This window comes from Coloeus monedula (genome assembly GCF_965178545.1).
Source record: "Coloeus monedula genome assembly, chromosome: 6".
Classification (NCBI taxonomy): Eukaryota; Metazoa; Chordata; class Aves; order Passeriformes; family Corvidae; genus Coloeus; species Coloeus monedula.
Window position 1 is genome coordinate 64,037,085 of NC_138786.1, and position 22,378 is coordinate 64,059,462.

A 22,378-nucleotide genomic window follows, 5' to 3' on the forward strand; every position below is an offset into this window, starting at 1 on the left:
TCATCAACTGAATCCCCAATGAGGAATTAAATCCCCTCCAGCCCCAGCCCCACAGTGCTGATCTTCCAGAGCACCTCAGGACTGTCCACTGCACAAATAAATTGTAATTTGGGACTGTCCCACTCCACCTACCCAAATATTTTAAGAGTTTACTGTCCCAGCTTACCAGAATCTAGCAAGGATGAACACTTTGACCTCTTCAAACTGGATGTTCTTTTCAGGGAAGGGTTCAAGGCCACATTCTCTAAGGACAAAGATCCATTTCTTGGTGATGTCAATAAATCCCCACAGAAATTAAATCCTAGGAAAGAAGGAAATGTCCAGACTACAATAAAACCCATTAGAACCAAGTTAAAAACCAGTACTTCCAGCCCATTTCAGCAGCATTGAACAGGGAATATTCATTTAAGGCAAACCCTCATCCTCACTTTCTGCTGTGAGTTTCTCTGGTTCACTCATACTCAGTCTAATCCTTTCCCAAGGGTTTTCTTCCTTCCCTTCCAAGTCTTTGACTTCCTGCTGCTCTTTATGGTTGTCCTCTTTGTCTTCTTTCCTTTTCTTCCTCAGCTTCTCCTGAGCAGATTTGGACAAGGTCACTTTTATCTGCAACAAAATTCATGCACAGGCTAGCCCAGAACTGATGCCCCAGTTCTTGATGCTGGCCAAGGTCAGCAAGGAAAATTAGGATTTCCTCTGATCTGACCCTTCTCTCTCATGTGTTTATGACACTTTTTGTGCCTCAGGAAAGCTCAGCCACATTTAATACATTCCCCTATTTCCTCCTTTGATCCCTCCAAGGGTTCACATCTTCAGTGGAAATCAGAAAATTAAGACATTGTTAATCATTAACTTCAAGTTTTAGTATTCCTCAAATGTTATTTTAAAGGCTTGTAGAAAGAGTTTCATTTCAATCTTTTTTGACTTTGTGTCACACTTCACTCAGATAAATTTTGCTCCATTTCCATTTGTAAAGAGTATTGAACAAACAGCACCACTCCTCAGGAAACCAGGTTATGGGCAGATATTCAGGGAGGCTTTTAAGAAAAGTTTAGGAATGGAGCTGGATTAATTCATCCCTGGGGAAAACAGGACCTGATCCGACCCAGCCAATCCCTCCTTCCACATCTGCACGTGCTGTGGGAGTCAGGGAGGGCATTTTCCAGCTCCACTCCCTCCTGCAGCCCTTCTCCAGGGATTTCTGAGCATGGTGGGAAGCTCCTGGCACATCCATTTGCCATCCAGGTGGCACCAAGAGGAAAAGCCAGGAGCAGCAGCTCGATGGCTTTGGCTGTTCCCATCAATCTCGTGTTGCCCCAGCACAGAGACTGCGGCTGTGCTGGGCTGGGTTCACCCCCACAAGACCAGGAGGAGATGGCACCAAGCTGGGCAGTGCTTACCTCTCCTTCATCCTCTGCATGGCAATGGGAGTGGGAAGTGCTGGTCTGCTGGAAGCTTCTCCCTGGGGCTGCCTCAGCTCCCTCCCTGGCAGCCTGGTCATCCCCATTGGTCATGTGAGCTCGGGCAGGAGGGCTCCCAAAAACACCTGGGGGGAAGAACACGGGGTCACAGACTGGTTTGGGATGGAAGGGACATTAAACCTTCTCGTTCCAGAGATGCTGTGACTGGAATTGTCTATCCAGGAACTGCAGCACTTCCATGTATAACTCTTTGTATTCCAATTAAACTGGGGACTGTCAACAATCTACAACATTGTATGGATCTATTTGTTCGTTTCCCACCCCAAAAAGGCACATTTCCCCTCATTTCATAACTCAAAGAGCTACAGGAGATGATTTTGGGTCTGTGGTACCTTTACCAACAACAACAACATCTTCAGATGTGAAGCCCAGGTCGTTCTTTGGTGCAAAAGCAGACACTGACTCTGCAGGGCCTGAAAGCACAAAAAGCACTCACTGTAGAACAAATCATGTTGGTTATGCTTTGGGGCACGTTTTAACCTCCCAAAACATCAGCCCTCATCTGAACTGATCCCTTCCTGAACCGGGGTATGGTCAGGTTACTGAAGTCAACAGGATTTACTGAATACTCATATGAAGGATGTTCATACCCCACTGAGCCTGGAGCCAGGCTGGGAATGTTCCCCTGGAGAGGAGAAAGCTCCAGAGAGAGCTCAGAGCCCCTTGCAGGGCCTCAAGGGGCTCCAGAAGAGCTGCAGAGGGACTGGGCACAAGGCATGGAGGGACAGCCTGTGGACACAGCTCCCTCAGCTCCTTTCCTCCATCCAGCAGCACCAAAACTGATGAAACACAAATAATCACAAGCAGTTGGTCCCTGCCCATTTCAGGGATCTGTACTGCACTGGGAGGGTAAAACACCAGCACCACTTAACCTCAGTTCCCACAGGAAATGAGCAGCTTGCAAGCCTGGAACTCCTCACCTGAGGACCCTGAAACCCCAGTTTGGCCCCAGAGCAGCCAGAAATTCCCTTTGGTGAGCGCTGAGGGGGTGCAGGCTCACCAGCCAAGGGAGAACAGCCACATCAAGGGGCCACTGCAGTCCCTCAGGGGAGTGCTGACAGGAACATACCTGTGCCAGGGTGATGCTCTGCCACCTCTGTGTCCCTGGGCCTTGCTGGAGATAATTTTGCAGGGTGGGATTTGCTGCCAAGTGCTGGGAAAGTGTCTGACCTGTTCAGATAAACACATTTCATACGTACAGTCCTGCACACTCGTCAAAGTCCAGCCAAAAACACTTTGTAGCAAAGACAAAAACAGATTTCAGTTTCTCCATGGAAAAACTATTTCCAGTATTTCCAGGAATGTTCACACTGAGCAGAGAAGGAATTCAGTGGGAATTATTTGATGAGCAGGTCCATTATGAAGAACAACATAAAGAAAGCCCTTATGAGGAAACCTTACACTAGGAATAAATCTAGGCTACATCCATAAAGTAAGGAATTGTTTGGCCTGGGGACTGATGATGCTGGTTCCAACCTGGCCAAGGACAGTGACCAAATCCTCCTGCCACTTCCAGGGATGAGCTGGAAGTGAAGAATGTCCAGCAGAGACATTCAGGAAAGTGCTCTGATCTACAAGAACAATTTCTAAATGGTTTTAAATTTCAAATGATTCTCTGCATAGGAAAGATGATGGAACCCAGAGCCAGTGCAATCCCCACAACCAAAGACTCTTTTAAGCTCCAAGGGAAGGCCCCTGCTCCAGGAATGTCCCTAATTCCTGTATCCAGCTCCCACCACTCATGGCAGTTTATCAGCAGATAACCAAACCCTTCCAAAAGCAAACACACCAAAAGCCCCACTCTTGGTGCCCAGGCACAGATTTTGTGAACAGACAATGCCCGTTTGTGCCAGTGCTCACAAACCCCCAGAGCTAAATTCTCTGGCATTTTTCTGAGCATTCCAAGGCTTTCAGTGTCATTTGGGATGGACTCTGTCACTTCTCCCAGCTCTGTGTGACTGCCACATGTCCCCTCTCTTCCTGGCTAGTTCAGAACTCCTCTGGCTGAGGATCCAGTAAAATATTGAGCACTGGGGTAATGGATATGGCAACGTTGTACAGAGCATGGCTTAGCCCAAACCAGCACACCCAGGACTCTGCAGCCCTGACTTCTGAAGGATTCCAGCACTTGAATGTGGTATTTTAAAGATTATTTTAAAAATGTGACTCAGCAATAATGCACACAGGGAAGGGATGTGAATATAAATTAGTTCTGGGCTGCACAACTGAACACCTTCTGTTTGTGAATCATTCCGGGCTCCTTCTGCCTCAAACCCCTTTCCTTTTTACATTCCCCATTTTGCTTTCTGTTCTGTTCACGCAGTCATACATCAGTTACATGGAAGGCTCCCTGCTCAGGGCAGGGCTTGGAATTGGGTGATTCTTCAGGTCCCTTCCAACCCAAATTGCTCTGGGATTCTGGGAGTCTAGAAAAGATTCTTTTAGGACACACAAAAATATCTTCAGAGCAGAGCTACAAAGAGCTTCATCATGGGCTCTGGGAGCAGAAAAGGAAATTTTTTGGACTGAGAAATTTGCAAAATTCCTCAACCTCCTTTTTATTTCATTGAACAATAGTTTATACTTCTCATAACCAGCTGGGTTGTTGCCCTTTACAACCAGAGCAGCAGTTGTTACCACACAATTTCTATTTAGAAGAGCTCTGGAAAGGCATTTTAAATTCACAATTATCTCTCAGGAATAAATAGAACCAGTTCTCGATCCACAATAAGAAACACATGCACTGTTTTCCTCTTCTCAACAAACCCAAGCCATTCCTCCTTCAATTTCCAGGCTGTAATAACCCAAACTTATCCTTCCTATTCACTCTTGTCCTTCTCACTCCCCTGTTCAGCTCTGGGTCATGTTCTTGGTGTGCCAGGGAAAGTCTTTATCAAATATTTATTGCCCCTGGCACTGCCTCCCTGCCCTAGGCACTGCAAATTCACGTTAAAAGCCATTAAAAAATAGAATAATGTCATTAAGCAGCTCTTGTATTTTCAGAGAGGAACATAATTCACATAGAAAAATCAGGCTATTAAGCAAGGCAACCCTATATAAAATATGTGCCAGTTGAGATCATGATTTAACTAAGGCTGTGTGGGGATTTCCAGGCTGAGGGGACACCAAGTGACACTCACATCACTCTCCTCCTGGGGGGCAGGGCGGCCACGGGGGAGCTCAGGGATTCCTGGCTATAAATCCCACTCTCGCCGGTGGAGGCGGCGCTGGGGGAGGAGCCCTGGGAGGGGCAGTCCCCGGAAAATTCGAGTTTCACAGCGGAGTCGGGGCTCTCCAGGTCTGCGATGCTGCTGCTCAGCTTTGCCCTCTTCTTGGCTGCGCTGTTCCGCAGGGATCTCAGGGAATTCTGCATCTGGACAGCGGGGAAAAAATGACAGGGGGGAGTCACTGCAGAGGGAAAAAGCTTTTTTCAGCTAAATAATGTCTATTCCTGAGTATTCCGCTCAGTCCATGGGGTGCACGAGGCACTGCTGGGCAGTGTGATCAGCACTCACACGGTTTTTGTGGGATTACAATGATTCCTTGTTTTATTTCACAAGAATAATTATCCTGCAAGCAAATACAACTTCACAGCACTGCTGCACCCCAGCTGCCCTTCCCACAGCACAGGGACAGATTCCTGCTAAAATGCATCAACTGCTCCGTGGTTTTCAGTAGATTTAAAGGAGGGGTTTGACGGCTGCCAGCACACACAGTGGCACCTCAGGCTTTTCCCAGCAAATCTGCTCATCACAGAAACAGAACCATGGAATGGCTTGGAAAGGACCTTAAGGATCATCCCATCCCAGCCCTGCCATGGCAGGGACACCTCCCACTGTGCCAGGCTGCTCCCAGCCCCAATGTCCAGCCTGGCCTTGGGCACTGCCAGGGATCCAGGGGCAGCCCCAGCTGCTCTGGGCACCCTGTGCCAGGGCCTGCCCACCCTCCCAGCAAGGAATTCCTTCCCAATATCCCATCTAACCACCTCTAAGTCATGCAATCAGTGCCCAGCAAGCAGAGATCCTACACAAATAAGCAAGGAAATCTATAAATATCAAGAGTTTCATGCTGCAGCATTCTTCCCTCTTTTTGCTGAATATCTTTTGCTGAATATTTTTCATGTCAGAAATTCCTCCTCTGTTTAACACCTCAAGTTCCTTTCAGTGGTGTTGGAACCCAAAGTGCAGGGAGTGTTTCTCTGCCTGTCCTGAGGGGCCCAGCCCCCCTGGAAAACACTGTTTTTAACCTTCGTCCATGGAGAGGGCTGCCAAGGCTCTGGGATGAATTAGAATCTACAAGGGTGGGAGTTAGCTGGTAGTATAATACATAGTTTGTTACAGGGTGAAAAATTTAGAGATTTTAGGTTTAGTAGTACAGTAAGTAGATGAAGGCAAGATGGAGGATCCCTGTGGTTTGTCAGGTCTCTTCCTTCTTCTTCACCTACTCCATTTTCTGCAGTGTTGGTAGCACAGAGTGATTGGTGAGGAAAGGCTGCAGCACAGGCTGTGTGACAGGACAGTTCATTAGGCATTGGTGGAAGAGTCAAAACAATGTACACTTTTAGTGACCATTGGTCAGTTTACCTTTAAAAGGCCTTGAGTTTTCCTGCATTTGCCTTTTGGTATCTGCTCTGCTTCACGCTGTGTTGTTGGCATGTAAGTTACTGATAAGATACAATAAACAGCCTGAAGGCCGAGAAGATGCAAAAGTCCCGTTCATCTCTTACTCCTGGCAAGGACTTTCTCCCCCATTTTGGGAGGACATTTGGGGTCAAGACCCTTCACATCTGGTGCCCTCACTGGGGCGGACCCTGCCAGGAGCTCACTGGACAGCAGCCAACAGCCAAAACCAAAATACCTCCGGAGGCAGAACTGGAAGCCCAGGACCTCGTGAACCGGTGCACAGGGACCAGAACGCCGTGACCTGCTGGCCACAGCCCGGACTGGGACTCCAAGGAGCGAAAGAAACAACTGAGAGCTGGTAAGCTGTCCAAAACTAGAAATGGGAGGGGGTCTCTCGAAAACAGAGACCGATGTTCCCAATAACTTAGAATCGATGATTAAGAAACACCCAGCAACTATAACAAGAAAGCAATTAGAAACCTTGGTATCCTGGATAAAAAAGAAATACCCAAATGTTACAGTAAAGGATCTTTTCGATCCAGGTTTTTTGGAAAATGTAAATATGCTATTATATCATTTAGCAACCTTAAATGACAAACGTGCCACGAGCTTATTATCACCTGGGAGAGTACTTTATGAAGTGATACAGGAGGCAAAAACATCCACTTCTCCTGAAAAAGAGGCTTTGCAAACTCCCCAGGACCTCCAAACCGTTCCACTAAAATCTGGAACCTCTAAACTTGCTGCAGAAACTGCCCAAAAGCCTCTGCTAGCGGCAGGGGCTCCTCAGACCCCCCTCCCAGCTCCGGGGGAAGACACCCCGCCCGAAATAGGGGACAAAATCTCCGCCCTTCTAAGTGCGGACGATGATGACCCGTGCCTGCAGGCGGGAGGATCGGTAGAAGGCGGGGGGGAAGCCGCAGTAAAACCAAAAAAAGCGTCTCGTCCCAGACCCGCAGTTAAAACTTGTAATCGCTCCCACAGAGGAACATAATACCATTTTTTTTCGAACTCTCTCCGACCACGCGTGCTCAGAGGGAAAGGGAGGGGGCTGACTCTTCCCTTTCCGTGGCTCCTGCTGCCTCCAGAACAGCGGAGCTCGTCTCCGAGAGCGTGGTCTCACAGCCCTCGCCGTCCCTGCTCCCCCGCGCCCCCTCCCAAGGCACAGGGGCACATCCAGCGGCGTCTGCCGGCCCCCTTCCCCGAGCGGCTCGGTAGCCGTCAGCCCGCAGCCGTCAGCCCGCAGCCGTCAGCCCGCAGCCGTCAGCCCGCAGCCGTCAGCCCGCTCCTCCGACAGCGCAGGCGGCATCGGGGCAGCGCTGACCGCTCCTGCCGTCCCTCGCAACCGGGGACGGTCCCGGAGCGCTCCCGCTTCCCATTCTCCAGCCCACTTCCGAATTCGGCTCCTACAGCGCGCCACGGGCTGCGAGGTTCCCGTCTCTACCGATTACCCCGCCGCTGCCATTCCTCCGTCTCACGCTGCATCTCTTCCCCGTTTGGGCCACCCCGCCCCGCCGCGCTTCGGTCCCAGCCCCGGCACAGCCTCGGGCTCGGGCCGGTCCCGGTCCCAGCCCCGGTCCCGGTCCCAGCCCCAGCCCCGGCACAGCCCCGGTCCCGGTTCCAGCCCCAGCCCCAGCCCTGGCACAGCCCCGGCACAGCCCCGGTCCCGGTTCCAGCCCCAGCCCCGGTCCCGGTCCCAGCCCCGGCACAGCCCCGGTCCCGGTTCCAACCCCAGCCCCGGTCCCAGCCCCAGGCCCGGCACAGCCCCGGTCCCGGTTCCAGCCCCGGCACAGCCCCGGTCCCGGTCCCGGTTCCAGCCCCAGCCCCGGTCCCGGTCCCGTCCCGCCTCTGCCCGCGCCCCGGGCCGTCCATGGCAAACCCGCACCGGAGCCTCGGCAGGGAGGGCGTGCGGCGGCAGCGCCTCCCGGTGGAACAGCGCGAGAACTGCAGCAAACTCAATCGTATTTCAGATTCGACACCGCGGAATCGAAGCCGACGCCGCCAACGCAGCCAAGGCCAAATTTCACCACGTTTCCTTCTATTCGTTCACCAGGAGAACAAGATAAAATAAATATTGTCCCGGTTAAACGGGAAGTCTCGGAGGGAGACCTATCATTTACAGCACATCCTCTGCAAACTACTGAAGATCATTCAGCTGACGTTATAGGACTCTTACAACCACAAGTACCTGCTCAACACCTCGGTGATGAAAATATCGTAACCATCACAGCCTCACAAGGCATTCCTAGATCATCGCAAGGTTCACCTTATTTTTATACTGTAACAAGTACCACTCCAGTTTCTTCAATGCCCATTCCTGGAGTTCACTTCCAACAACAACATTCCACCTCCTCGACACATCAACATCAATTTCAATTTTCAAAAGACTTTGTACGTCAGCTTTTTCTCCAACCTGTGGAATGTGCTAGAGAACTTCTACCTCAACATCGTGCACTGGGTCCCCAACCCTCATCCTTGGAAGACGATGGCAGGCCCCTACCTGCATCCACTGTAAATATTCCTTCTGTGTCTACATCAATGCCACCTACCGTTCCGGCAATGGTGGCTTCAGCCATCCCATCCCTACTTCCTCACGGTGCACCACTACAGATACCCCTCCCCACTCCTCAGCCAGGAGAGGGAAGAGGAGATGGGATGCATGGATTCTTCAGTCAAGAAGAAACTGCATCCTGGCAAGGATATTTAACAAATATGTTTCAAGACATACGTCCGGTTTAACAGACTGGGCAAGCATCAGGAAAAAAGGAGTCAAAGAGAGAGACTTTGCTATGGCAGGAACAGATAATATCGTACTGCCAGTGACATATGGGAGACACAATCAGAATCCTGCATGGCAACCTCTGGATTATCAAGTCATCAAAGATTTAATGGACACACTGAGAAACGATGGATCGGGAAGCCCATACTTTAAACAGCTTTTAAGAGGCACATTTAACAATTACGATTTGGTACCTTTTGACTGTAGGAACATTGCCTCAATAATTTTTACGGACACACAACTCCTGCTGTGGGAGGCAGGATGGAGGAGAGCGCTTCACAAGCTGAGAGGAAGATACACGGGAGGACCGCAGCAGCTCTCACACTGGAGCAATTGGCTGGGGATGAACCTCACGACAGACCAGAAGATCAGGCAGTGCTCTTGCCTCGAAATGTGCTTGTGGACATGAAAGAAGCAGCGCAAAACGCAATCTTAGAAATTCCACCAGACAGAACCCCAGAAGGCGCCTACACAAAAGTAAAACGAGGTCCTTCTGAGTCCTTCACCTCATTTGTCGATTGTCTCAAGCAAGCCTTGGACAGACAAGTCAGTGATGAAGCAGCAAAACCACATCTGCTACAAGGTCTTGCATTTGCAAACGCTAATGCAGAGTGCAAGTGTATAATCAGTGCCATGCCTGGTCTACCAAGCGTGACTGAAATGATAGAGGCATGCAGCGAGGTGGGCACACCTGAGCATATTGCAACAATCCAAGCAAGCATTTTGGGACAAGAAATCAGAAAACTCCTTTCAAAAACTCTCACAGCGCTTTGTCCAGATTTACAACAAAGTAACTCCACAGAAGTGGTGGCCACAAAATTCTCAAGAAGGACGTGCTTCAGGTGTGAAAAATTTGGAGACATCACAAGGTTTTGCCCAGTCTGCAGAGAACGCAGGAGCACCGAATCACAGCGCAAGATGCAGCGATTCGAACCTGCATCAACAACCTGCAAAGTCTACAGCAGCTCTTAGGGAAAATGAACTGAATCAGGCTGATTTTGGAGACCACCAATGATGAATTTGCTCCAGTTTTTGACTTGCTAAGAGGAGACTGTGACATCATGTCTCCCAGGACTCTTACTCCTGAGGCTCAAAAGGCCCTTGACAGAGTGGCAAATGCCAAATACTCATTTTTTGGAAAATACAAAAATATCCATCTGCCAGCGGATACATTTTCCAATGCAGTTTTTGCTTCCTTGCACACAGGAGAAACAGTGAAACATGCATGTCAGCATTTTCTGCAAGCATTTGCATCATTAGGTGTTCCTCGAGAAATAAAACCAGACAATGATCCAGCTTACATAGCAAAAGAGCTACATAAATTCTTAATGAGTTGGGGTGCACATCACTTCTTCGGTATTCCTCGTTCTCCTACAGGGTAAGCAATCATAAGCAATCACTTTAAAATTCCTTTTGGATAAACAAAAAAAGGGGGAGGCAGAAGCTATGCCTCAAATGCGCTTGAATAAAGCGCTGTACGTCAAATTTTTTAAACAGTTCTTTTGCAGAATCCAATTCACCAATAATTAGACATTTTTCCAACACCATATAGGCAAAGTTAAAGGCAAACCCTTTGGTTTAGATTAGAAATCCAGAGAGAGGGAAAATTGAAAGTGCATTTCAACTAATAACCTGGGGCAAAGGGTACGCTTGTGTCTCTAGAGGTGCTGGTCCAAAGTGGATTCCTTCAGAGAACGGGAAGCCCTACAAGCCACAGGAATACCCGGACACCCCTGGAAGCAGAGAAGCAAGCACACAGACCTGAACTGCCAAAAGCTTGCAGCTGATGATCAACATCTTTCATCCCACATGCAGAAGCTGTGATCATGGTTGGATGATCTGTCCGATTGGTTAAGCCTCACTCCAGTATGGAGGGAATTTTTGAAATGGGGTGTGTACGTTTTGATTGTCATTTTAGTTATCACAGTATTTGTGCATTGTCTGCTTCAGTGTATCCAAAAATGTTCTAACAGAGCAGTTAAAGCAGTGTTCATGGTTCAAACAGGAGGGGGAGATGGTGGAACACAAAGTGCAGGGAGTGTTTCTCTGCCTGTCCTGAGGGGCCCAGCCCCCCTGGAAAACACTGGTTTTAACCTTCGTCCATGGAGAGGGCTGCCAAGGCTCTGGGATGAATTAGAATCTACAAGGGTGGGAGTTAGCTGGTAGTATAATACATAGTTTGTTACAGGGTGAAAAATTTAGAGATTTTAGGTTTAGTAGTACAGTAAGTAGATGAAGGCAAGATGGAGGATCCCTGTGGTTTGTCAGGTCTCTTCCTTCTTCTTCACCTACTCCATTTTCTGCAGTGTTGGTAGCACAGAGTGATTGGTGAGGAAAGGCTGCAGCACAGGCTGTGTGACAGGACAGTTCATTAGGCATTGGTGGAAGAGTCAAAACAATGTACACTTTTAGTGACCATTGGTCAGTTTACCTTTAAAAGGCCTTGAGTTTTCCTGCATTTGCCTTTTGGTATCTGCTCTGCTTCACGCTGTGTTGTTGGCATGTAAGTTACTGATAAGATACAATAAACAGCCTGAAGGCCGAGAAGATGCAAAAGTCCTGTTCATCTCTTACTCCTGGCAAGGACTTTCTCCCCCATTTTGGGAGGACATTTGGGGGTCAGGACCCTTCACAAGTGGGAACCAGAGGATGGAAGGTACAGACAAAAAGGCAAATCCAGGAAGTCACAGAATCCCAGACCGGTTTGGGATGGAAAGGACCTTCAAGTTCACCTTGTTCCATGGGCAGGGACACCTTCCATTGTCCCAGGCTGCTCCAAGCCCCATCCACCCTTCAATGCCTCCAGGGATGGGACAACACTGTGAAAGTGCATTTTTCACATTTCACCCACCTCTTCTTGGTCCACGTCCTCAGGCTCCACGTGCAGCTCTGCCAGCCCTGCTGCCAGCTCCGTGCCCTCGCTGCCATCCCTGGTCCCGGGGGGCTCCCTGGGGCTGGGCAGGCGCGGGATGGGGGGCACGGGCCGGGCCCCTCGCAGCCTCCCCTGGGGCACCGGGGGTCTCCCCAGGGGGGCCCTCAGCTGCAGGGATTGCTTCTCCAGAGGCAGGGAGGGCTTCTCCAGAGGCAGGGAGGGCTTCTCCAGAGGCAGGGAGGGCTTCTCCAGAGGCAGGGAGGGCTTCTCCAGCGGGCTATCCCCTGAAACACACAGGGACTGTCAGGGCTGGGCAGGGACAGCACCAGGACAAACTCTATATCTCACTTCTGTGTCCACAAAACCCCTTGTGCCATGGAATGAGTGTTAAAAACACACTTGTGCAGGCTCAGGTACCAATTTATTCCACTTTTAGTGTCTCCTTCCTTTAGGAAAATATAAATCAGTGTTTCATGCATGTGCATCCCAACACAGAATCAAAATATCCTCAGCTGGAGGAGGCCCACAAGGATCATCAAAGTCCATGCACATGTCCTTAGTCCCTTTAAAAAGTAATTAACTTTCTTCATTAAGAGAAAAACACTCATCTCCACACTCCCCTGGAAGCTGCTGTAACAACAAAGGTACTCCAAAGAACCAGAAAAAAATCAAAATGCGTATACAAAACCTGATAAGTGATAAATACAATAATAAATAATAAATACAATAATAAAGCAAGTGATAAACACATCTACAAGGCAGAGTCACATTGAAGGACAGGCAATTCCCAAAGCATTCAGCTGGAAATTTTCCACACATGCACAAAAATATGGGTCTCAGTGAAGATGAAGTTTCCAACAGGCTTCTTTAATCTGTGCAAAATTTGGTGTGGAAACTGTTACTTTGTTTCAGAAGCCTCCTGAGTGATTAGGAATCAACCAAGACAGAGAGCAAAGCTGTTTTTACCCAGGGGGTTGGAACTGGATGAGTTTTAAGGTCTCTTCCAACCTAAACCATTCTGGGATTCCATGATCAAATAAAGAAGCAAAAAGACAAAATACACTGAGTAACCCTGTTCTTGCATGTGTATGAACCAGGGTATGAACACTAACAGGTGTTTCTGTACTGACTTTCCCTAAAAGTGTTCCTCTGGGGGTTTGTTTTAGCTCAGTTTGAAGCCCCTGAGATGTTGCTGGGAAGAAAAGCAGAGCTGCAGCATATTTTGCTTTATGACAAAGCCAAAGGCTCCACTTTTGAGGAGAAGCCTGCAGGGATGTGACCAGTGAAGCCATCAATCAATCAATCAATCCACCCCTCCCATTCCTAACTGTACCTGGGGCACTGCCCAATTCCCTCCCACCTGCCTCTGTGGATTTTCTGACCACTGAAAAATCACTCAGAATACAACCCCCAAATCCCTTTTTATCACACTGAGAACATTCCCACCTGTGTTTTCTCCTGGCTTTTGGCTGAGCAGCTGCTTCTGGGACCCAGGCTTAGGCAGCCCTTCGAAGCTTTTGAGAGGCCAGGAGCTGGAGAGGCTCATGGGATCCTCCTGGGACTTCCTCGGGGAGGCAGCTGGGGAGGAGAGGTGCTTGGGGCTGTTCCTGGGGGATGACAGGGGGAAGGAGGGCAGGATGAAGGTGCCCTGGCTGGCACTGGGACCTTGGAAGGACACGGTGGGCTCTGCCTGAGTGCAAAAACTTCTCTGGGTCTTGCTGGAAAAACTGAGGCTGGAACAAACTGAACAAAAGAAAAGAGAACAGTACTTGTGGTAACCGGCTTTTGTAATAATAATTTATAATGAAATAATGCACCACAAGAATGATTTCCAGTGAAATAATGCACCATAAAAATAATTTCCAGTGAAATGATACATCATTAGGATAATGTCCCATGAAATAAAGCACCATTAGGCAGCCAAAGCCTGAAGGCTTTGCCCAAGCAAGCAGACAAACCAAACAACTTCATTCTGCAAACTGCACTCCCCCTCCAAATGTGAGTTTAAGCCTTAAAACGATTTCTCTGGCATGTTTTGGAGAACTCTAGTTCAAACAAAAGAGTGATGCAAGTAGATCAAACACTGCTCTGATTCTCCCACAGCAGCACCTTTGCTCTAACACCCCGACACAGCCAGAGATCAAAGGTGGGGCTGGAAATTAACAACCACAAATTAAATTACACAGGAGGAGCCATCTGGAGAGGGACTGAACAACCTTTCAGTAACAGTTTTCATTTCTTAGGGAAGCAAAGGAACAAAGAGACAACTCCAAAGTGACATGCCCTGCCTTCGGCCACTGGCAGAAGCCACATACCTTTGTCCTGCTGACAGTTATTTAATCCCAAAAGCTGTAAATCAGAGTCCACACTGCCACTCTTCCCACGTGCCTGTGGGTATCCAAGTGTCCCACATTTCCCTGAAATCTGGGGCTGATGAGAGCCCACAGCACCTTTCAAAAGAGAACACAAAGAACTAAATCAATATTTCACACGTGGTGTCCACCAGAGAATATCCACTGATACTTCATCGGGAATAGACTCCGTGTGGCTCTGAGTGTGAAACCCAAACACACTCCGAGTACTTAATTCCAGAGTCTCTAAGCAACCTCACAGAGCAGCTCGGAGGGAAAAAGGGAAAAGGACTGGCCACTCTTCCAGGGCACTGCTCCAGCTGGGAACTGCAGGGAGGTGAAAGAACCCCCTGGAACAATCCCCTCTTTGAGTTTGTGACAGTGAAGGGGAGCAAACACCTTAAAACCCAAACCACGGCGAGCGAGCAAACTTGGCAAGGCCAGGATTCCTCAAAGGGACAAGGACAGAACCCAGGGCCACGGGGACACAATCACTCAGGTCTGGTCTTGCCCAGGCTTTTCAGACCCTTGTGGCTACTAAAGCACTAAAATCTGTTTTGCCTGGGCAGCTCCAGCACGTCCCTGTGCCCCCACTCACCAGCACCACGGGCAGAAGGCTCCGAGTTCAGCTCCACACTGGGCTGCAATAAAGTCCTGGAAGCTCTTTTCCTGCTGAAAAATAACTCTTCACTGGCTGGGATTCCTTGGGAGGGCCGGAGCTTCGGGGAGTGAAGGAAATCATTGGATGCAGAGAATTGTAGGGAAAAGCAAAATAAACTGTGTGTGAAACGAAAGCACAGTCCTGCTCCGGGCAAACAGCACAATGACAAACATTTTGATACAAGTTTTACTTTCCCAGCTACCCAATTTTCAAATACTTCAAGCATTTTAGCTGTTTTCCAGGTCTTACTAAAATACAGGTTAAAACTACTCACACTGAAAGGGGGAAAAAAAGCCCAAGAAAATTAACTGCTAGAGAATTGCACTATTTTAAAAATTAAATTTTAGAAATTAAACACTGACCTTTTGAATTATGTGCTTTAGATGGGGAAGGGTTTAAACAGACAACAGAACCCCAAAATCCCAGAATGGAACAGTTTCTTGCAAACCACACAGGCCAGAGTCAGTCTAAAAGCTGTACCTGGCAACACCAGCAGCTTTTACTGAGAACTGGCCACAGGTAGGGAGAAATTATCAATAATACCAGTATTTAGCAAAGAAAAGGTAATACTTTAAATAAATTTCTGATTTAATTAGTAAAATCAGTGGTTTAAATCATTCCCAGGCTGTATTTACTCTGCTCTCCTCTTTCACAAAGAAGGCTGCACACAGAAGAGTCTGAGCAGAAATGGAAATATTTATTTATTCAGTAGTGGGAGGAGCAGCACCAGGTTCAGCCTCAAAACTCCTTTATCCAACATCCTGGTGTTCCAAATTCGGTGTTTATCCCAATTCCCCTGGTGAATGGGGGAATCTGTAGTCTAACACATCCACAACATGTTTATAAGTATATTTTCTTCTTTTATTTCACTGAATTTCTCAGTTCACCACAAAGATGGGTTCTCAGACTGGGAAAACTCCTGGAATATGGAACTGCAGCTTCCCATGAGCCTATAACTCCATTATCTCCTAAAGCCAGCCTGGCCCACACAGCCCAGGTTGTGCTGGACAGAGAGAGAGCCCTGGGATAGCTCCCAGATGTCCCAAACCTTCCCTGCTCCAGGAGAAACCTCAGGGTGACTGAACAGATTGTCTGCCAAATTCAGTGCCTGGGACACACAAACAGCAGCCAAAGGCTCTGGTTGAACGTCTTTGAGGGGTTAATTAATATTGCAATGGAGTTTCACAAAGGCATCACAAAATGAAGCAAAGGAATGGATGGGATTCTCATTGGGATGAGAATCATGACAATGAGCACAAACTAATTGTCCTTAATTCCTTATAACATTTACTGTGTCACAGAGGAGCTGAAAAATAGAACTGGTTGTGGAAAATAGAGAAAAACCTCAGAGTTCCAACAAAACCTCCAGGTCCTTTCCAAGTAAAGAGGAGACGCCACAGACACATCCAAGCCAAGAGAATTCCATCTCCATATCCTACCAACAAGACTCCTCTTGGAATAATAAACTTTCCAATTCAAACTTTTTAATTACATATTCCCAATTCTTTTTTGACTGTTCCTCTTAAAAATGGAAACTTTCACTCACACGTGGGTACCTGTGACAGGAAGTAAATAAGGGAAGCAGCAACTTCCCTGGTTTTCCATCCAGTGCTTTAAAAAGCAATTCCCAGAGGGACAGACGTGGACATCAGCTCCTGGAGGAAACACTTCCCTGGGCCTGGGAGGGGTTTTGTGCTTAACAAATTGGCCAAAATGTTGGTTTTGCTTACAAAACCATGCTCGGATTTACTGCCAGCATTTCCCAGGCTCCAGTGGGATTGATGTCCCAGCCTCCAGCCTGAAGCATCCTAAGCAAAGCCACCAAAATGCCCAAAAGCTGAAAACTTGACATCAAAATTCCCTGACAGCCAGAGCTAAAGGTTTTCAATCACCCTGCAGGGATTAGGCTCTCCCTGGAAGGATTTTGGGACAAGTGCTTAAAGCACACAAGGAAAAACTTCGGGAGCCTCCATCCAAACCAGGCTCCGAGGGACACAGGAGGAAAAGAACAGCAGGAAAATGAAGTGGATTATTCCAGGTAATGACAAGCTGGCATAAAAGAGGTGAGACCTTGGCATTCCTGCTCCTGTGATCAGCAAACATTTTCCATCCACATATCCTCCAGTCCATAATGAAATATTCCTTGTACAAATCACCACAGCCTGGTTTTGGCTGGGATTGTGGGAATTTTCTGCTTAGGAGCTGGTACAGGATAAACTTTCATCCCGTTTTTGCCTACAGATAAAGCAATATGTGCAGAAGGAGCAAATTCCAACACTGCCATGACTGTGCAGCTTCGCTCAGCTGTTCCCATCGCAGCTCCAGGAGTGAAAACTCTGCTTCCTTGTACACAAATTATAATTACAGCATTGCAAATTCACTAAACACAGGCTTGAGGGTGGTGGGAAATAAAGCAAACCCAAGGCTGCCAGATGCTTCCCTGGAGTAGATGACAGATCCCAGCAAAGGGATTTCTCAAAAGAAAGGGATTTCCTTTAAATTCCATGAATACTGGAAAATACCTGAATCCATCCACCACAGGAATTGTTAACTTGGTTATCAAAGCACAGCCTGTGAGAGTGACCCATCAGGGAATGGTTTTGGGTGGGAAGGGACATTAAAGCCCACCCAGTGCCACCCCTGCCCTGGCAGGGACACCTCCCACTGTCTCAGGCTGCTCCCAGCCCCAGTGTCCAGCCTGGCCTGGAATCACATGGAAACATTCCCTCCCTGCATCCCTTCCCTGTGGAGCTGTGCCACTGGATGACACTAAAGGTGCTCCTAATCCAACACCAGCAGCATCAACAACCTGCTCCCAGGGGAGAGACCAGCACCACACAAAGACAACAATATCTCCCTAAAATCCTCTCCCAGCTCCAGAAAAACCAGGGCTCAGGTCCCAGAGGGACACCGCAGCTCCCAAGGAAGGGACACCTTTATCTCCCACAGACTGGGCACCCTCTGTGTCCCTCTGATCCTTGGAAAACAAAGAGGTCTTGTTCCATAAATCTGATTTCCCAGGGCATTTGAACCCTTGGAGGCCTCCACAAAGCCCAGCTATCAAGCTCTCCAGCTATCAGATCAATATGGAAACGAGGAGAGTTCCACACCGTGTAGCCAACACCGCAGTTAGGGGAGATCCCAGAGTTCACATGAACTTTGTGACAAGGCTTAAATGTCCAGTGAAATGTTCAAATGCTCTTGTTCCCCCCAAAAGGAACCTTTGGGTACCAAAAGGTATCTCCAGCAGCAGGGCCAGGGCCTGCAGGGTCTGTAACTCTTACCCAGCAACACCCAACATTCAAACCTGCCCTTGGACACCTGAACACCTCCAGGGACGGAGAATCCACAGCTCTCCAGAGAAGCCAGACAAACCCTTGAAGTCAATGTGCCTTATCTACCTTTTATTTTTAGTACACATTAACTTACACATGTTTTACTCACATCTTATCTGATCAGGAAAGTCTAGACACAGCCTTGGACAATCACTGTGTAACATGACCCTAAAAATATTGGCAGGGAAACAGCTTTAAACATTAAGCTACTTTCATGCATCCTTTCAGTAATTGAATGACTCCAAAAGTTAATTTTTAAGCAAATTCATTTCAAAGGAATGTCTGAATTAATAATTAATATCTGACACGTACAGAAACAAGTGGACTGCCTGAGATTCTCGCATGATAAATGCATTTTCCTGACTGAAGGAGTTAAGGGCAGATCCAGGGCTAACCTCCCACACACCCTGACTGCTGAATGCCCCAGGGACAAGAGCCTGACTTACACAGCTCCTGGAATGTCTTCATCCAGCTCCTGTCCCTGCCCAGACCCCCCAACAACCCCACCCTGGGCATCCCTGGCAGCGCTGTCCAAACGCTCCTGGAGCTCTGGCAGCCTCGGGGCCGTGCCCATTCCCTGGGGAGCCTGGGCAGTGCCCAGCAGCCTCTGGGGGAAGAGCCTTTCCTGATCTCCAGCCTGAGACTGGCACAGCTGCAGCTGCTCCCTCAGGTCCCTCTGGTCACCAGCATCACTGGACAAACTGTCCCCTGCCCCAGAGAGCTTCAGTCAGATGTGATGAGACAAAGGACAGGATGTGAAGAAGGAGCAGCAAAGGTGTCAGCTACAGCAATCAGGTGAATATTCCACTATTAAACCACCCCGATGTTTTAAGTTTCCTTTGCAGTAACTGGGGTCTGGCCAACAGGACTCCAGTTCATCCTGTGCCAAATCAGGTTGCCATGGCTGGAGGGCAGGGATGGATAGGATATTGGGAATTGGGAATTCCTGGCTGGGAGGGTGGGGAGGGGCTGGCACAGGGTGCCCAGAGCAGCTGTGGCTGCCCCTGGATCCCTGGCAGTGCCCAAGGCCAGGCTGGACACTGGGGCTGGGAGCAGCCTGGGACAGTGGGAGGTGTCCCTGCCATGGCAGGGCTGGCACTGGGTGGGATTTAAGGTCCCTTTCCAACCCAAACGATTCTGGGAATTGATGATTTCCCCACCTCTAAATGCACTTTACACACCAACCAAACAGAACCCATTAGCTAATTGCTTTCTCTCCCTCCCTGCAGGGGAGGAAGAAAACTCCTCCCACTGTACAGGGATAAACACAACAACATGTACAAAAGGTTCATTCCTTTCCAGAGCCCCTCCCTGACTTCCTTGGACAGGGGCTGTTCCAGGCAGGGAATGTTTCCCCTTCCCAAGCCCCAACCAGGTGTTGGTGCCTGTACTAACTTGCTTTTTATTCACAGCTGCAGAAAAACACCAGCAGCAGCAGCAGCAGCACAGGGCTCAGCCCAACCTCCCAGGAGAACACTGGCAAATAACTGGGTTTTTTACAGGCTGTATTAGTTAATACCGAAAACCTGTCCCAAAAAGGAAACCCTCCTTGCTCCAGAGGTGTTTCCTACACATCTTGTCCAGACCCTGTCTGTAGATATCCCAAGGGAACTTACTGCCTGATTCATCAGCTCGGGAAGACACAGATGTCTTTAGGAGCCTCAGGAAAGGTAACACAGGCACCAAGGAAAGGGATGAGCACGTCGGCATTCCAAGTCTGGGCATGAACGTCAAGGTTTGACAGTACAGAAACATTCACTGAGTTTATTTTGTTAAGAGCCTGCCCCACAGCCAGGCTGCAGAGGAGCACTCGCTGTCCATGACCTCATCCAGCACAGCAACAAGTTACCAAGCAACTGAGAATTAAAATCTGAGTGCGTAAATGTGGCACTGAGGAATCTCCTCTGCACAGCCTCTGATTTCCTGAGGATTTCTGTTTGCTTCAGCTCCCTCACAGGAGGTCAAGTTACGATAAATCAAACGTGTCCACTTTATAAAAACCCCCCAAAACACAACAGAAAAACCACCACACAAAGATACACCTCCACGAGTGGTATCCAAAACAGGTCACAGAACCATTGGCAAAGGAAAAACGACCTGGACAATTTTCCAGAGGTTCCTCCCCTTTCCAGCTGCCGACGTGGTCAGTAGGTGATTACACTCAAACTCAACCAAAATCGTTATTCCAGCCTGACCTGGAATTTTTCCTGCTCGGATCAGCCCAAGGAGCAAGAGCCACCCAGGCATTTGGCAGTGCCCAGGTTTATCCCAGAGCACCCTGGCTCAGCCCCACCCCAGAGCTCTGCCTTCAGAGCCTGAGCTGAAGGAATTGCTCAGTTTTCCTCCAAACAGGAAAGTGTCTGCAGTCAGTCCCAGGCTCTCCAACGCAAACATACAAATAAAGGATGCCTTCCCCACTTCTGTGCTCATTCCCAGAGGTTCACCTGTCATCGCTGACATGGCAGAGTCATGACACTACTGTAGGACCTGAGAAGTGTCTCAGGGAGTCCAACAAACCTCAAAAAAAGATTCGTATATTTTTTTGTAAGTGATAGGTAGCCTGGTAAGTTACTTGGTTGAATCTGACATAAGGAATTCCCAAATTTACCCTCCCAGAGCGATTTGACTGTACAGATCCATGAAACAGCAGCCATGCCTCCAAATATCTCTCACTTAACAAGCCTCTGACAACTTTCCCTCCTCCCTTCAGAAATACCTTAAGGATAAAGGCACCCAGGGAGCTACATACCTGCTCCACACCCTTCGTGACAGGCATCCTGACCGCCGAGCCACCTTCCCTGTCCGCAGCCAGCTCGTTCTCCCAGGGCAGCTTGTTTTTGCCTCTGCCGGCACTCAGGACTCTCCTGGGGCTCAGTCCCCGCTCGGCACACGCGGGGCCGTGCAGCGCAGCCTGGCCGGCGGGGTGGCCGCAGTGGCCGTGCGCGCTCCGGCTCCTGCTGCCCATCAGCAGCCACTCGGTGTCGGCTCCGGGCGGGTGGCAGGGCCCGCGGCAGTGGCCGGAGGAGGACAAGGGCACGCCGTACTCCACGAGTCCCTGCTCGCCCAGCCTGGGCAGCACCTTCCTGGCCAGCCGGGCTTGCACGGCGTGCACGACCCCCGCGCCGCCGGGCCGCAGCTCCACGGCATCCAGGGCGCGGAGCAGCGCGCCGGAGTTGCCGGGGCCCAGCGCCGAGGCCAGCGCGGCGAACGCCTCCATGGCAGCGTGCCGGACCCGGCGCTTCGCGTCCAGCAGCGCCGGCGCCAGCGCGGCCGCCAGCCGGGGCAGGTCCAGCTCGGCGGCGGGGTAGGCGAGCAGCGCGGCGATGCACGTGTTGAGCAGCTCCTCGCGGAGCCGGGCGCTGCGGTGCCGCAGCAGCCGCTCCTGCAGCAGCAGGCGCAGCACGGGCCGCGGGCCGGCCGCCGCCATCAGCCGCAGCAGCAGCCGGGCGCCGTCCCGCCGCATGGCCGGCTGCGCGTCCCCGAGCGCCCGGGCGGCCGCCAACACCAGCGGGGCCAGCACGGCGGGGACGCGGCGGCCGAGGCGCAGCGCCAGCAGCCGGGTCACCTCCAGCGCCCCCCGCGCCACCGCGAAGTTGGGGTCGTGCAGCAGCGTGTCCAGCAGCGCGATCAGCCCCACCACGGCGGCGGCGGGCGCGGCGCTCAGCGCGGCCGGGCTGGAGCCCTCCACCGCCCGCCGCAGCTGCTCCACGGCCTGGGCACGGTTCCGGTAGTCCTGCCGGTCCAGCAGCCGCGCGCGGAGCTCCGGCGGCACCAGCGACAGCTCCGGCCCCTCTGGGGGAGCCGCGTCCTCCTGCGGGTCGGGGGCCTCCGTGTCTTCTTGCGGGCCGGGGGGCTCCGTGCCCGGACCGTCCTGAGCGGGGCTGGGGGCCTCCGTGTCTTCTTGCGGGCCGGGGGGCTCCGTGCCCGGACCGTTGTGAAAGGGGCCGGGGGCATCCGTGCCCGGACCGTTCAAAGCGGGGTCGGGGGGCTCCGTGCCCGGACCCTTCTGCGGGGCGCTAGGGCCGGAGGGCTCCGTGCCGTCCTCAGCCTCCTGCGCGGAGCCGCCGCGCTCCCAGGCGCGGCCGCAGCCCGGCGGTGCGACGGGTCCCGGCGGCGGCTCCGCCATGGCCCGAGGCCGCGGCCATGGGCCGCCCGCAGGCCCCGCCCAGCAACGCCGCCGTCGCCAGGGGGCGCCGCGTGCCGCGCCGGCGCGGCGCCGACCACGCCGCGGTAAGGAGGGGGGACACGGTGCCCCCCTCCCCCGCCTTCTCCAGCGGCGA

The 22,378-nt window shown here is 50.6% G+C and overlaps 1 protein-coding gene across 2 annotated transcripts in view; it reads right to left on the reverse strand.

The window, feature by feature from the left end:
- Positions 1 to 22,238, reverse strand: part of TOGARAM1 (TOG array regulator of axonemal microtubules 1) — a 39,597-nt gene extending 17,359 nt beyond the window's left edge. For both annotated transcript variants that reach the window (XR_014226503.1, XM_082283707.1), the window contains exons 1-11: positions 20,848 to 22,238; positions 14,701 to 14,821; positions 14,067 to 14,201; positions 13,198 to 13,494; positions 11,731 to 12,035; positions 4,619 to 4,851; positions 2,548 to 2,648; positions 1,811 to 1,891; positions 1,398 to 1,543; positions 429 to 603; positions 167 to 301 (exon numbers count right to left, since the gene is read on the reverse strand). Coding sequence is in view for 1 of the 2 variants with exons in the window: in XM_082283707.1 (XP_082139833.1) it covers positions 167 to 301; positions 429 to 603; positions 1,398 to 1,543; positions 1,811 to 1,891; positions 2,548 to 2,648; positions 4,619 to 4,851; positions 11,731 to 12,035; positions 13,198 to 13,494; positions 14,067 to 14,201; positions 14,701 to 14,821; positions 20,848 to 22,224 (3,106 nt within the window). In the remaining variant the exon portion in view is untranslated. The remainder of the gene's footprint in view (positions 1 to 166; positions 302 to 428; positions 604 to 1,397; positions 1,544 to 1,810; positions 1,892 to 2,547; positions 2,649 to 4,618; positions 4,852 to 11,730; positions 12,036 to 13,197; positions 13,495 to 14,066; positions 14,202 to 14,700; positions 14,822 to 20,847) is intronic.
- Positions 22,239 to 22,378: the final 140 nt, after the last annotated feature.